We start from the raw sequence: 13,493 nt of genomic DNA, 5'->3' as shown, positions 1-13,493 counted from the left end.
AGAACTAGATGAGACTCAAATGTCAGACAAGTGCCTGTGGAGGGTTTATTCATACTTTCCTTTTTAAAAGTAATCTTTCATAAACTTAGAAGGTTTTATAATGTCATTTTGGTAAGATTAAATTTAAATAGCTCAAAATTAGAATGATTCCACTGAGCTTTGCTATTAGTTGACCTAAAACTGCTAATATCACCACTGTTGCTACAAAAGTGATTAAGCCCTCCTGGTTCCTATGTGCTAGAGAACTCGATAATAAAAAGTTTTGTTGACTGTCTCATGTGGGTTTGCACTTTAATGTGGGGTGGAGAAGTTATCAGGCCAACACAATGCATTTAGGAATCTCAATTCCCTTATTTTACACATAAGGCACTGAAGAGAATTTAAAGTCACTGCATGTCAGATGCAAACTTCAGAAGCACACTGTTATTCTCTTCCAGTTACAGGGACCACAAAAGCCTGATCTGTTCTTGGTGAAATCAGACTGTTATTTCAGATATTTTTGTTACTGTTGAAACAACAGAGAAGTATCCCCCACATCTAGTTTCCTGTCCTCAAATAAAAATTTAGAACAGTGCCAGATTACTACATGAGCCTCTAGGATTTATTGCAGTACCTAAATCCACCATGAGGAGACGCCCAAGTGCTGTGTAGAAGGTAGTCCGACACCGCATGTCTGTCAGGTTGGACTGATTGTTAATACCCAAAAATGAAAAGTGCTCGCTCTATTGAAAAAAAGAAAACAAGTTAAAAAGGTAAAAACATGGGTTAGAGGCAGAATGCAAGCCAGTAATTTGAGAATTACTGAGCCCTTTCAAGATAGTGGCTACATGTAGTCATTCTTTAAGAACCTGAAGGTTTTTTTTCTGGGTTGTTGTTACCTACTATTTATCTGTAGTATGAATAGTAGTAGGTGACATCACTGAAATTCAGATAATCTGAATCCCAAAGAATAGCTCTGATGACAGTAATTGTAATCTGGCAGTGTAACGGGAGTCAGGGATCACAGTCTTTGTTGTAGAAGCACCCAGGACCTCAACTTAAACATCTTTATGTGTTGAGAAAGTGTGTGTGGGTGATGGGAGAGAGGGGCTGTCACTCACCGTGTGATTGTTCAGCATGAACTGTACCGCACTAAGCTTCACTAGCTTCCTTACACTACTGTATGTAAAGACAAAGGAAGAAGGTCAAGGAAAGTGTGAAGTACACTAAGAATCTTAAGGCACGTGGAAACTTTCTAGGATAAAGGACAGATCACCCAAATATTTTATTTTTCTAAAACAACTACTTAATAGAAAAAAATGTATTCTCTTCTAAGCAATATTTAACTGATCAAGAAGAGGATACCCATACCAAACTCCTAGCTGTGAGAAAATAGATAAAACCCAGCAGTTTCCCCAAATAATCATGAATATCTTAGAGTAGCTTTTCTCACTGGGTTCCAAGGGAGAATTAAGCACTAAAACTATCCCTAAGGCATCCAGTTTGTATAATGAATGAACTTCTCTCCTACTTAGAATAACATTAGCTATGTAGAATCTTCGAGAGAACTGAGACAAAAGTCATTCCAATAATATTACAGGGTTTACTCCTCTTGCAGACCCCTGATTGTGAAAAGCTATCTTAGAGCAATTCAAACTTTAAAGCAGACCTAGTTCAGTCAAGACAAGTATAATCACTACTTCTATCAAAACGCTTGGAATCAGGATGTTTCTACCCAGTAGGTGACAGGGCAAGAGGGACTGTGTCTCCACTACAGATCCTAAAACCTTGGCCACAGAGAGTGTGTACCTGTGAGACGCAGCTATTATGTATTTTTGGACCTTAGGAATAGCCAGAGATAAATCTGTAGTACACTACTGGGTTGTGTTTTGACTCATTTGTGGAGGTCTAAAATTATTCTTGGAATCTGGGCACTGCCCTTGACTACTAGGAAAGTGGAAGGCATCTGAGTACACACTAAAGCTAAATTAAAATGAAAACAGCAAGAGGCATGGTTCTAAGACTGTGGCATGCCAGTTTCTGCTGTGTACAGAAGCTAGCTTAGAAAAGGATATCCAATGGAGAGGTCATTGAGAAGCTGTAGTGTCTTGGAGGTGATTGGTTCACAACGGCCCCAGTACTTCAAGTTGGTAATGCTGGAGACAAAAAGAAAAAAAAAAGCAAGAGACATTTTTGATTTGCCTGGCTTCCTTGAGGGCTGGGAGAAGAAAGTCATTCATCAAAAATCACCACACATCTGCACCACCAATTCACAGACATCACGACCACAAAAAAAAAAAAAAAAAAAAAAAAATTGGGTAGGAAATCTCTGTACTTACATTTGGTTGACTAGAAAAATTATCCTTCAGATAATCTTCACTACTTGGTTCCAAAGCTACACTGGCCCATACCCAGGCCCTTGGAATTCTGGGGCACTCCAGGGCTGATTTCTGCAGCAAGGGTAAGAGATTTCTGCGGCAGTGATAACATGCAGACGTATGCAATTCTGCACCTGCACCATCCACTGTCAGCTGCAGAATTCTAGTAGCCCTTGCTTCTGGATTCTTGGCTGGCAGAGTCCTTTAGACCCCCTTTGCTTTTTCCATCTTAAATTATTAACCAGCTCATGAATATGAGTGTTTAGGGTTGGGACAGTTGGAAGGAGGCAAAATGTCACTTTGCACACAGCCCTGGGTAATATATTTGGCTCCTAGTGTGTGCTTTGATAAACTGAGCTCCTAGAAAGGGGAAAATGTAACCAAAGGGGCATAACGTTCAAAAAAAAAAGAAAAAGAAAAAAGAAAAACCAAAAAAAGGGTCAATTAGGAGCTCCAACTTTGGAGACAGTTCCATCAACAGCACTAGATTTTGGAGACTCAAGACTCTTAAAGGGTGTGATGCTTCCTGGGAGGAATAAGCCCATTTTAAAGTGGGACTTTCCTCCTGAGGGGCATAACTTAGAGGCAATCAGCAACAGAAAGTGAATGCCTACTCTGGACATCCCTGGAGCATGACAATTGGGTGAGAGGCCAAGCACCAATTACTGGGGAAGAAGGTTTATTTTGCTAATGCCATGACAGGGTTTCACCTGTGATTCCAGAGGCTATAGAGGAGATTCTGCAGTAACAAAATTAAATCCTTGCCTGTACAAGCCTGGAATGCTCTGGGGCCGGGCCATATCTCTAAGCACAGCTTGTCACACACTCAGATGCACAATTTTCTGACGCAAACGATCAATGCTGGAATACCAAGGCACTGGCAGCACAATGCCAAGATCACATTTTACAGTTGCAACAGGATTGCAAAGAACTCTTGCTGATGGCAAGCTGAAACACTTACATTTTTCCTATGAAGACGCTTAGGACCATGGTCTCATCATTCAAACCCAGAACTTCTGACAGTCGTCGGTACAGCTGGTTTTAAGGAAGAGAAAGTAACCAGAAAATATGAATTAGAACAATTACACCCCAGTACTATTTCTGTCCACACTCAGGGGTAAGATATGGGAAGAAAATGGACAATAATCCGGGGGTGACTTTACTGAAGTGATGAGCTAGTTTCTAAGTATTACTAAATACTAGATAGATGTTGAGCTATCTTACAGGGCCCCTTCAATCTTTTAAGTTACAGAAAGACTGCCAAAATCTTTGCTGTTCTACACATTAATTCATGTATGGAGATTAAGAATTGCCTCCTTGAGGAAGAAAAATAGATGTGTTGACCGGTCACTTGTTAAGCATATGGAACACTAGAGAAATGGATCCAATTTTTTGATAAGTCTCCCTGAATTCTACAGACTAAGAAAAAACTTTTAGACTGGCCCAATACCTGAAATCTGGTGGCTATGTGAAGTGTTATCAACTGTTTCCCTCAAGCAGCAATTTCACAAGTAAGAAATGAGAACTAAATGACGCCAACTGAGAGACTGTTTACCTTAGAGGATTTCTGCACCTGGTCCCCAATGTAGATCTTACGGAACTGTTCAAAAAAGCTCAGCATGGCCAATTCTAGCTTCTCATTACCCGCCTGGGCCAAGCGAGAATCTGTTAGGTTCATCAGCTGGAGCACCCTAGAGGAAGAGGAGCAATGATTCTCTCAACAGCAGGACATCCTAGTTACTCTAGACAATCTGAGCTACGCTGACATGGTCGCGTATGGCTGTTTTCTTTAGGCATCCCATCTGCAAGGCCTTCTCTGCAGGTTCTAAGCTGTGAGGAGGGAACAAAATTTTCCTCTTCTGCCCAAGAGGAACCACAGCCAAGGGATGAATGGTCAGATGTTTATCCACTGACTATAGACAGGGGGAGAACTCATAATCAGCAAAAAAAAAAACAAAAAAAAAACAACACTGGTAGGAGGGGTGACAGTCTTCCCTGAAACTTCTGGAAGAACTTGCGTAGACACTGCCTTGCTAAGCTGTGGTGTGGCCATGTGCTCTCTGAACTATGGCCAGGCCACATTTCCTGGCTTTGGCCCCCTCCCCTACCTTGGGGAGGTGAAGCTCCTCTTTCTCTCTTAAATGTACTTTTTAAATAAACTGTATTTTCTAATCTAAAAACAAACAAACAAAAAGAACTTAGAACAACTTCTCCCTCCCAGTTACTCTTTATAAATGAGGGAGATAGGACTAGACCAATAGTTCTCAGTCTTTTTTCTCACAGAGCCAGGAAAGGAGTAGAAGCAAGGAAGAAGTAGGTAACACTTCCAGAGATAACCGGCAGATAAGCCACCTGTGACTTTATCCCTTTTCTCTGCACGTTTCTTTCCAACAGAAAGCACTTGGAATGCAAGTGAGTAAACGCTGAATAAAATCGTGAGTCACATGACATTCTGATAGGTGAGAAAAGGTCACAGATTATTTGTGGCATATCATGAGTGAATTAGACTCAAACATTGTGCTGCTATATTCAAGCTGAGAACCAGTCTGCAAGACACTGTCTAAACTAAAGTCATATTACGACACACACAGTATGAAACTAGGCTGTGGAATCAGAAAGATATTAGATTTCATTCTTATTAAAGCTTTGCTCAGTTCTTCAAAAGATGCCTGTGGGAAAATGCCACGGAAACTTTCATCAAGATTAAGGTAACTCTAGGCAAATGTTTATTTAATAAAGAAAGTGGGAGTGGAAAGAGACAAATGGGGATCTTTAGAAGAATTCTAAAATGAGATGTATGGAAACCAATAAAGTCTAAGGCATCATGTTTAAAAGTTTTCATCTGTAAGAAGAACACCTGTAAGTGTAGAGTCCTTATAGTAGCGGCTCTCTGCAATGTCACAAAACATCTTTATTTTTTGCCCTTTTCACTTGCACTCTCACATGAAGGTGCAATAAGGGCTTCCCAGAGGCTACATGACATGTGATGTCACAACAGACTAAATGCAGAAGAGTTCTGAGAATCCAGCTGTCTTCACCTATGCCAGACATTAAAGAGATTTGTAAAACTGTAATAAAACAATACCACTCTTCTCATTACTTTTGAGAAAATTATTTGTCACAAAAATATTTATATTAACATGTAATAGACTTATTACTATTTAAAAATGAAAAACAAAAACCAAAATGCTCTTTGGGATCCTTATACTTTCTTTTTTTTTTTTTGTCTCACTCTGTCACCCAGACTGGAGTGCAGTGGCACGCTCCCAGCCACCACAGCCTGGACCTGCTGGGCTCCAGAGATCCTTCCACCTCAGCCTTCCAAGTAGCCAGAACTACAGGTGCATGCTACCACGCCCAGCTAATTTTTGATTTATTGTAGAGATGAGGTCTCGCCAAGTTACCCAGGTGGGTCTCGAACTGGCGGGCTCGGACAATCCACTTGCCTCAGCCTCCCAAAGTGCTGGGATTACACGCTGAACCACCAAGCCCGGTCAGGATTCTTATACTTTCTAAGAGGATAAAGTAGTCCTGAGGTCAAAAGGTTTGAGCAGCTCTGCTTTAGGGTATTAAAAAATCCAGCCTTTTTATTTGTTAAGTACATTTTTAGAAATCACTAATTATGTTCCATTTTTTTCTCCCTTCAACTTTAGAAATATAAATTTCCAATAGCTTTAATGCTCATTTAAAGATTTTTAATAAAATGAGAATCACACAGATACAAAAAAGCTTGAAATCATGTAGGTAGACAAGTGTATGGCCCAGAGATTTGAAAGGCTATAAAAACTCTGTAATTATATTTTTGGTGATTTTTGAAGAACCAGTTTCCTATGAAACTTATTTTGGTATGGCAGAAGCAGCCCACATTAATTCTGAGATATTGTTCTTAAACAAACCTAACAGACTCTCTCCATTTTAGTTTTCCTAATTCTCTAATATTTCCTTGCTGAATTGCTGTGAATTTTTTTTTTTTTAGTAAGGATCATAGGCAGACTTCTTGTGGCATGTGTAATAAGCCTGAAAACTTTGTCTCACAGGCAATCAGTAACATAAGATTATGTTCTGTAAAGGGGAAAGGCCCAAACAGAGGGTGAGGGAGTGGTTAGAGAAGCAGAATGAAGAGCTTCCGTGGGAAACACTTACCGACAGACAAGCTCGCCATCCATAGCATCTTGCTCATCCGTGCTGGCAAAAGAAACCCGGCCACCAATCACTGCTCCAATAATGTAAACCAGCCATGTCAGCCTTCCTGCAGCAGAAGAAAGACTTATTTCAGTATCAATTCCAGTGATAACTTCATGAAGACATTCCCTACTACAAGCTTCCTTAATCTTAAGGACACTATGGCAGAGCCATAGTCTTAACAGCTATTATTCTGCTTTGATAAGGGCAATGCCAAGGGGAAATTCCTTAGACAATCAAAGTTCCTATATCAGACAAAGCTTTTTTTTTTTTTTCCCCCCAGAATACAGTACTTCCTTAGAGTTAAAAACAACCCAGGTTGGGTACAGTGGCATGTGCCTGTAATCCCAGCTACTCAGGAGGCTGAAGTGGGAGGACTGCTTGAACTCACGAGTTTGAAGTAAGCCCGGGCAACACAGCAAGACCCCATTTCTTTAAAAAAAAAAAAAAAGATGGGGGTGGGGTGGGGTGACAGGAAGCCAAAAAAAAAAAAAAAAAGAAGAGAGAAACAACAAAACAACCCACTACAGATATGATTTCAGTTTCTCCTTCCCAGCCCCATTCATAAATATTCTTTTGTGTATATGGAGGTAACTGATGATGAAATAATTCTTTAGGGGAGGGAGGTAGGGAAAGAGTTGGCAATGTGTGAAGGGTACTGACGATATCTCCTTACGGGCATAGTACTCCCTGCACATGGCACACTCACCCTCTTGCACTGCAATGTCCATTGGGCTGGCACTGGCACTCTGTAGCAGCTCCTGGTAGGACTGGGCCGACTGGTCAAACAACTGCACGAGGAGTGCACATGTCTTCTCGTATTCACAACGCCCGATGGTGGACAGCTGGTCCAACTGTTGCTGGACGAGCCCTGTATCTTCCAAGGGATCTTCCAGGCCGTCTCTGCTCCCAAGGGAAGAAGGAAGACAGTTCTCCTAAAACATGCCTACTGGTTTTCCCAGTACAGTGCATATTTTTCTTCTTCATTTAGTCACCATTTCATATCATAGAGGGCTACATCCCTACACTACTTTTTCCCAAGGAAGAATATAAAAAAACTCAGAAGGCAGATATCTTGCCCCTAGTATCAGTCTCTCTTCGGTATATTCTGCTTGTTGGTGTCCAATCTTCCAGTCTGAATTCCCATCCCTTAACATTTGTCTGCCTTGAACCTCAGTTCCACGGTCCCACTTCTCTGACCTCTTGCCTCTTAGTCTTTTGCTTGTTTTTAACTATAGTAAACTCTGGGACTACAAGTACACAGTTCTTTGTGTGAGGCCATTGTGGACAGATGTGTTTTGGAATTCAGAAATCTTCAGATTTGAGAAAGGCAATATGATGTTTCTACTACGTTATGTATAACCCATAATGGGCTTTGTGGCATATCAAACTCAACAATTCTGTAGCAAAATGTATGAGTATTATGAATGTTCATAATAAGTCATTTTATAAAAAGATCTCGATAAATGGTCTCATATCAGCTCAAATTTTGTCACCAAGTGACTTCTGGTGCCAAACCAAGAAGAAAATTTAGTTTTCACATCTTGGATTTCAGACCTGCAGATGAGGCACTATGAATCTGTATCAGGTCTTGCCTTATCTACTGGCTCCTAGATTTTAACATCTTGTCCAAAGATGAGCCTTCTCTATTGTTATGTCACAGTATGAGAATGCCTGCATGAGCAGCAGCACCATTACTACAACTAGCAGCTAATTGTTGTGTTTACCATGTGCCAGGTCATACAAATTTAATCCTTGTAAGAACCTTATGAGATAGGCCTATTATTATTTGTATTTTACAAATAATAAAATGGAGAAATGTGCCCAAGAGTACATGGCTATTATATAGTACCAGCTATAAATAATCCTATTTGTAGTACTATGTAGTACTGGCTATCTGGGCCCAGAACCTACACACACTTAAACATACTCCAACAATGCCTCACTGAAGCCAGCAAAATCCTCAGCATAAGAAGTTATGGAGCTGATAGAACAATGCTTTCCAGTGAACTTCACCAATACTCAGATTTTGAAATGATTCAAATCATAAACAGTTAAGACTATTAATTCACGACAATTAAATGCACTTGACTCTCACCAAATTAAGCATCTGACTTTCAAAGTCCAAGTAAATTCCCCTGAGAAACAGCCCACTCATTTATCCACTCATTTCTTTGGGAGTTCACATCTAGCCACTATAACTTACACATTATAATTCTTTTTTGTTGTTGGTGTTTTTTTTGAATTGGAATCTCACTCTGTTGTCCAGAATCGAGTGCAGTGGCACACTTATGGCCACCCCAGTGTCGACCTGTTGGGCTCTGGCAATCCTTCCATCTCAGCCTTCCAAGTAGCCAGAACTATAGGCATGTGCTACCACGCCTGGCTAATTTTTGATTTATTGTAGAGACAAGGTCTCACCAAGTTGCCTGGCCTGGTCTCGAACTCACGGGTTCAGGCAATCCACTTGCCTCGGCCTCCCAAAGTGCTGGGATTACAGGCTGAACCACTGAGCCCAGTCTTTTTTTTATTATGGGATCATAGAGTTTTTTTTTTTTTGAGGAGTCTCATTCCATCACCCAGGCTGGAGTGCAGTGGCATGCTCACGGCCACCCCAGCGTTAACCCGCTGGGCTCAGGCAATCCCTCCGTCTTAGTTTTCCAAGAAGCCAGAACTACAGGCGCATGCTACCACTCCTGGCTAATTTTTAAAAATTTATTGTAGAGATGCCAAGTTGCCCAGGCTGGTCTTGAACCTGTGGGCTCAGGCAATCCTCTCACCTTGGCCTCCCAAAGTGCTGGGATTACAGGTTTGAGCCACTATGCCTGGCTATACATTATAATTCTTTTTGTATTTTTTTCTCTTTTAATTTTTTTTATTTTAAAGACGTGGGATACAATTCAGGGTTAGGTATACAAATGTTCATCATGCAGGTACCCTTGATGAGGCCCCCCCTGCAGATTCCCACTACTATACTAGTCTATCAGACTTGATGCTCTCATTATGCTGCTCTGCTGACAAGGAAAAACAGTCATTAACAGTATTAGCTCCAATGAGACTCTTATCAACAACCCTGGTGTCTGATCTCTAGGAAGTCTGATACTAGGCTACTGGTGGGAGAATAAGGGAGGCTGTCCAAGCCTCCTTACCTCAGTATGATGTGCACAGATTCCAACCGGGATGTGATGTATGCTTTGGTGACCTCAGGAGTATACGTTTCCAGCATGTGGGGCTCTGTGGCTTTGACATATGGCACAGAGGCTGCCAGTCGTTGCCATAGACTCAGAAGATAGTGCACGCTATTTGGGGCAAATTCCCAGTGCTAAGGAAAACCAAGAGCAGAAGGCATATTTTTCATTTCTGTACACATTAGTCCCATACCACTTGACACAGAGGATAAAACTTTTGTTTGTTTTAAAGAGAACAGACTTTTATGGGTCTTGTTTTGTATAAGGCAACTGTTTAATGTGTTTATTGGTATTTCAGAGATTAAATGTCTAATGAGAAGAGCTGTTCTAGTTGGTCATGTAAGCCTTACCACAAGGAAGGCCTCGTGTAAATGGTTCTCAAGCATTAGTATGCATGAGAATCACCTGGAGAGCTTGTTAGAAACAGACACACCATGGCTCCATCCTGGGCCCAGTGAACCAGGAATTATAGGTGTAAGACCCAAGCACCTGTATTTTTTCATCAAGCTCCCAGATACTACTTGGCCAAGAAAGTGAGGGCACTGATTTTCTTTTTACTCTTTTTATCTATCTCTCCGTTCCAACATGCCCTTTTTGGTGGTGATTATGAGGGAAATCTCTCTGCATTGACTCTAAATATTAACCTTGTAAATCCCACATGGTTCCTTTAACCATAATCCTTGCATTTTTGTAAATGTAAATACATAAGCTGCAATAGGAAATACTCTGCAGGGCTATCCTATACTTACAGTCACCTTTGCTAAGGGGGAAAAAATATCCTTATAAGGTTTCAACCAATGAGCAAGAGAAGAGGTTCCAGTATTTAGGAAGACAGACACAAATTGAGACAAACCTGTAGGCTGGTCACTGTGAAGTTAGCTATCAATCGGATAACCTCAGGGTAGTTCTCCACCTTTACCAATTCTCCCAGTTGATAGTTACTCTTCAATCGGGCCAGTAGTCTGCAAAACTCATGGTAATTGTTTGGATCTGATAAACTCTGGCAACAGCACAGGAGAAAAATAAAATGTAAAATATGATTCACCATACTTCAAGAATGACATGTATTTGGGATGGCATAGGGGAAGGGGAGGGATCTACTTTCAACTTCTGGACATTAGGTCTTGATTTAGGATGATATACATATACATTTGTATAATGTTTAGAAACATTTTTTTTTGAGTCAGAGTCTCCCTCTGTCGCCCAGGCTGGAGTGCAATGGCATGTTCACAGTCACTGCAGCCTTTAGCCTTGTAAGTCGCTGGAACCACAGGCGCATGTCAGCATGCCCAACTAACTTTTTTTTTTTTTTTTTTTTAAGTTGGAGTCTCACTCTGTCGCCCAGACTGGAGTGCAGTGGCCGCTCCCGGCCACCGCAGCCTCGACCTGCTGGGACCTGGCGATCCTTCCGTCTCAGCCTTCCGAGTAGCCGGAATTACAGGCGCACGCTACCACGCCCGGCTGATTCCAACTAACTTTTTAAATTTATTTTTAGAGACAAGGTCTTGCCAAGTTGCCCAGGCTGGTCTCGAACCCATGGGCCCAGGCAATCTTCTTGCCTTTGCCTCCCAAAGTGCTGGGATTATAGGTATGAGCCACAGCGCCTTGCCTAGAAACAATTTTTTAAAAAGTCTCTTTTAAAAGGGGCAGTCATTTATTCTCTCATCTGTTCATAATAATCATCCTATGAGATATGATTATCACTCTTAATTAACAGAGTTTCAGACAGAAGCCCAGAGAATCATTCTACTTTCCTAAGGTTGTAAAGCTATTATGGCAGAAATGGGCACCATCTAAGACATGACTGGCCTGTTTGCTTATTGATTGTTACCAATCAAAGGAAATCTAAGGAAATTTTCATTTTCACATGTGTGAAATTAATCATTAAGTACAACTAACCTACAGCTGGCAAAGTTACACAAATGTTTATACTGTGTCATTATTACTATAATATGCTATATATTATTATATTTATTCAATTATTATATTGATGTTTGTTTTATTATGTACTTATAATAACTACTTATTTGTTTACATAGTATACCGTATATTTAAATTAAATTTCCTTATACATGTTTTCCTCTGTTAGCATATGAGGACAGAAACTTTGTTTACCACTGTATCCCTGGCATATAATCAGTGCTCGATACTATCTGTTGAATGAATAAAGGAATTTTTTAAAAAGAGAGCCGAGTATATTTAAAAATAACTACTTTGATGCATTTTTTTCTAGTGTAGAGAAGTGATACTTTGAAAAAAGTAGGTGTTGGCTGAATCTTTGGGACTGAAAAAGACAAAAAAGGCAATTGAGTTATAGAACGAACCTTGACAGAAATATCTTCCTTCCTACCTAAAAGCAGTCCTAAAAACATACATTTTTAAAAAAGGTAAACAAAACCAAAACACAAATCTTAGACTCTTAATTTCTTGGGGAAAAATGACTAGCTCCATCTTTATTTTCCTTGATCATCATAATCTCTTCCTACAACTTCTATATTTCTAAAGCTAGAGAGTACAAACTCCTCTTTTAGGCAAATACTCTCAGAATTTGTCCCCAAACAGAGATTCCCATCAGCCTTCTAAGGAGCTGTTTTCTGGGATTTCTTTTAAGTGTGGTCTCTGGACAGGTTTCCTTTTGGCCCATAACAGTTAAGCATATCCTAATCTGACACATATGTACATTGTTTAAAATCTTACCTGTGGATTTTCCAGTATTCGCTTAACACCATCAACAAGATGAGAGAGAAACTTGGCCCTCTCTGCATTGTTAAACAGGGATCTTCTGACTGAGGCGATCTGTACCAAGCAGGATAACACCTACAAGCGGGGCACAACCCAAACACAACTGATTAAAAAGACTATACAGCCATTTTCAGCAGTCCTTTTCCTCTCCTACAATATTCTTCTTTAAGATATGTGAAACAGCTTTATTTTTTAGAAAAAGAAAAGAGCATTAGATCCAAGCTACTAATAGCAACTTGTTAAACTCAGTTTGGAAATTCCCTTAGGTATTCTTTGACCTATTCCAATGGCTTCTTTGGTTCTTGCTAAGATACATATTTAAGACTTGAGAATATCAAGCGATTATACTTTTTGTTTTTTGAAGCTGATTCTCACTCTGTTGCCTAGGCTGGAGTGCAGTGGCACAAGCACAGTTCACTACTGTCTCAACCTCCTGGGCTCAGTTGATCCTTCCACCTCAACCTCTCGAGTAGCTGGAACTACAGGTGTGTGCCACCATGCCTGGATAATTTATTTTTTTTGTAGAGATGAGGTCTTGTTATGTTGCCCTGGCTGGTTTCCAACTCTAGGGCTCAAGCAATTCTCCTGCCTTGGCCTCCCAAAGTACGGGGATTACAGGCGTGATTCACCGTACCGTCAACTTATACTTTAAATAAAGCTCTATTAGACTTAGTTTTTTTGGCTATATCAGGCCTTGCCATGTCCTGCTATAATAAAATAATCACATCATTTATCTATGCCCTGAGAAAAACAGTTTTTACACTGAAAACATTTTCCCCTTTTCCCCACTGTGCTACATATTTATATTCTTTTTGCCCCTCCAGATCTATTTTCTACCTTCTTCATCCTGCTCTGTTCCCCAGGAGGGTGACCTCTGTCAAGAACAGCAGCCAGGCTCCCTTGTCCTCTGGCTTCAAACAATGGAAGAGACCAGCAGGAGATCAGAGGTCAGAGGGAAAGTGGTATTCCCCTGACTCTCTGACTGGCTATGCAATGGCAGTTTCTCTATAGATGGCCTCAGCTC

The 13,493-nt window shown here is 40.6% G+C and overlaps 1 protein-coding gene across 2 annotated transcripts in view; it reads right to left on the bottom strand.

Annotated features, from left to right (window-relative positions):
* Nucleotides 1-13,493, bottom strand: part of XPO7 (exportin 7) — a 40,585-nt gene that overhangs the window by 14,115 nt on the left and 12,977 nt on the right. For both annotated transcript variants that reach the window (XM_021719031.1, XM_008070981.2), the window contains exons 9-18: nucleotides 12,425-12,544; nucleotides 10,581-10,727; nucleotides 9,689-9,861; nucleotides 7,249-7,442; nucleotides 6,501-6,606; nucleotides 3,913-4,048; nucleotides 3,319-3,392; nucleotides 2,055-2,135; nucleotides 1,101-1,164; nucleotides 614-722 (exon numbers count right to left, since the gene is read on the bottom strand). In XM_021719031.1, coding sequence (XP_021574706.1) covers nucleotides 614-722; nucleotides 1,101-1,164; nucleotides 2,055-2,135; nucleotides 3,319-3,392; nucleotides 3,913-4,048; nucleotides 6,501-6,606; nucleotides 7,249-7,442; nucleotides 9,689-9,861; nucleotides 10,581-10,727; nucleotides 12,425-12,544 — 1,204 coding nt within the window. The remainder of the gene's footprint in view (nucleotides 1-613; nucleotides 723-1,100; nucleotides 1,165-2,054; nucleotides 2,136-3,318; nucleotides 3,393-3,912; nucleotides 4,049-6,500; nucleotides 6,607-7,248; nucleotides 7,443-9,688; nucleotides 9,862-10,580; nucleotides 10,728-12,424; nucleotides 12,545-13,493) is intronic.

This window comes from Carlito syrichta, unplaced genomic scaffold (assembly GCF_000164805.1).
Source record: "Carlito syrichta isolate Samal-C Ts95f unplaced genomic scaffold, Tarsius_syrichta-2.0.1 Scaffold314086, whole genome shotgun sequence".
NCBI lineage: Eukaryota > Metazoa > Chordata > Mammalia > Primates > Tarsiidae > Carlito > Carlito syrichta.
Note: the sequence above shows the minus strand (reverse complement) of the source record. Positions and strands in the feature narration are given on the sequence as shown.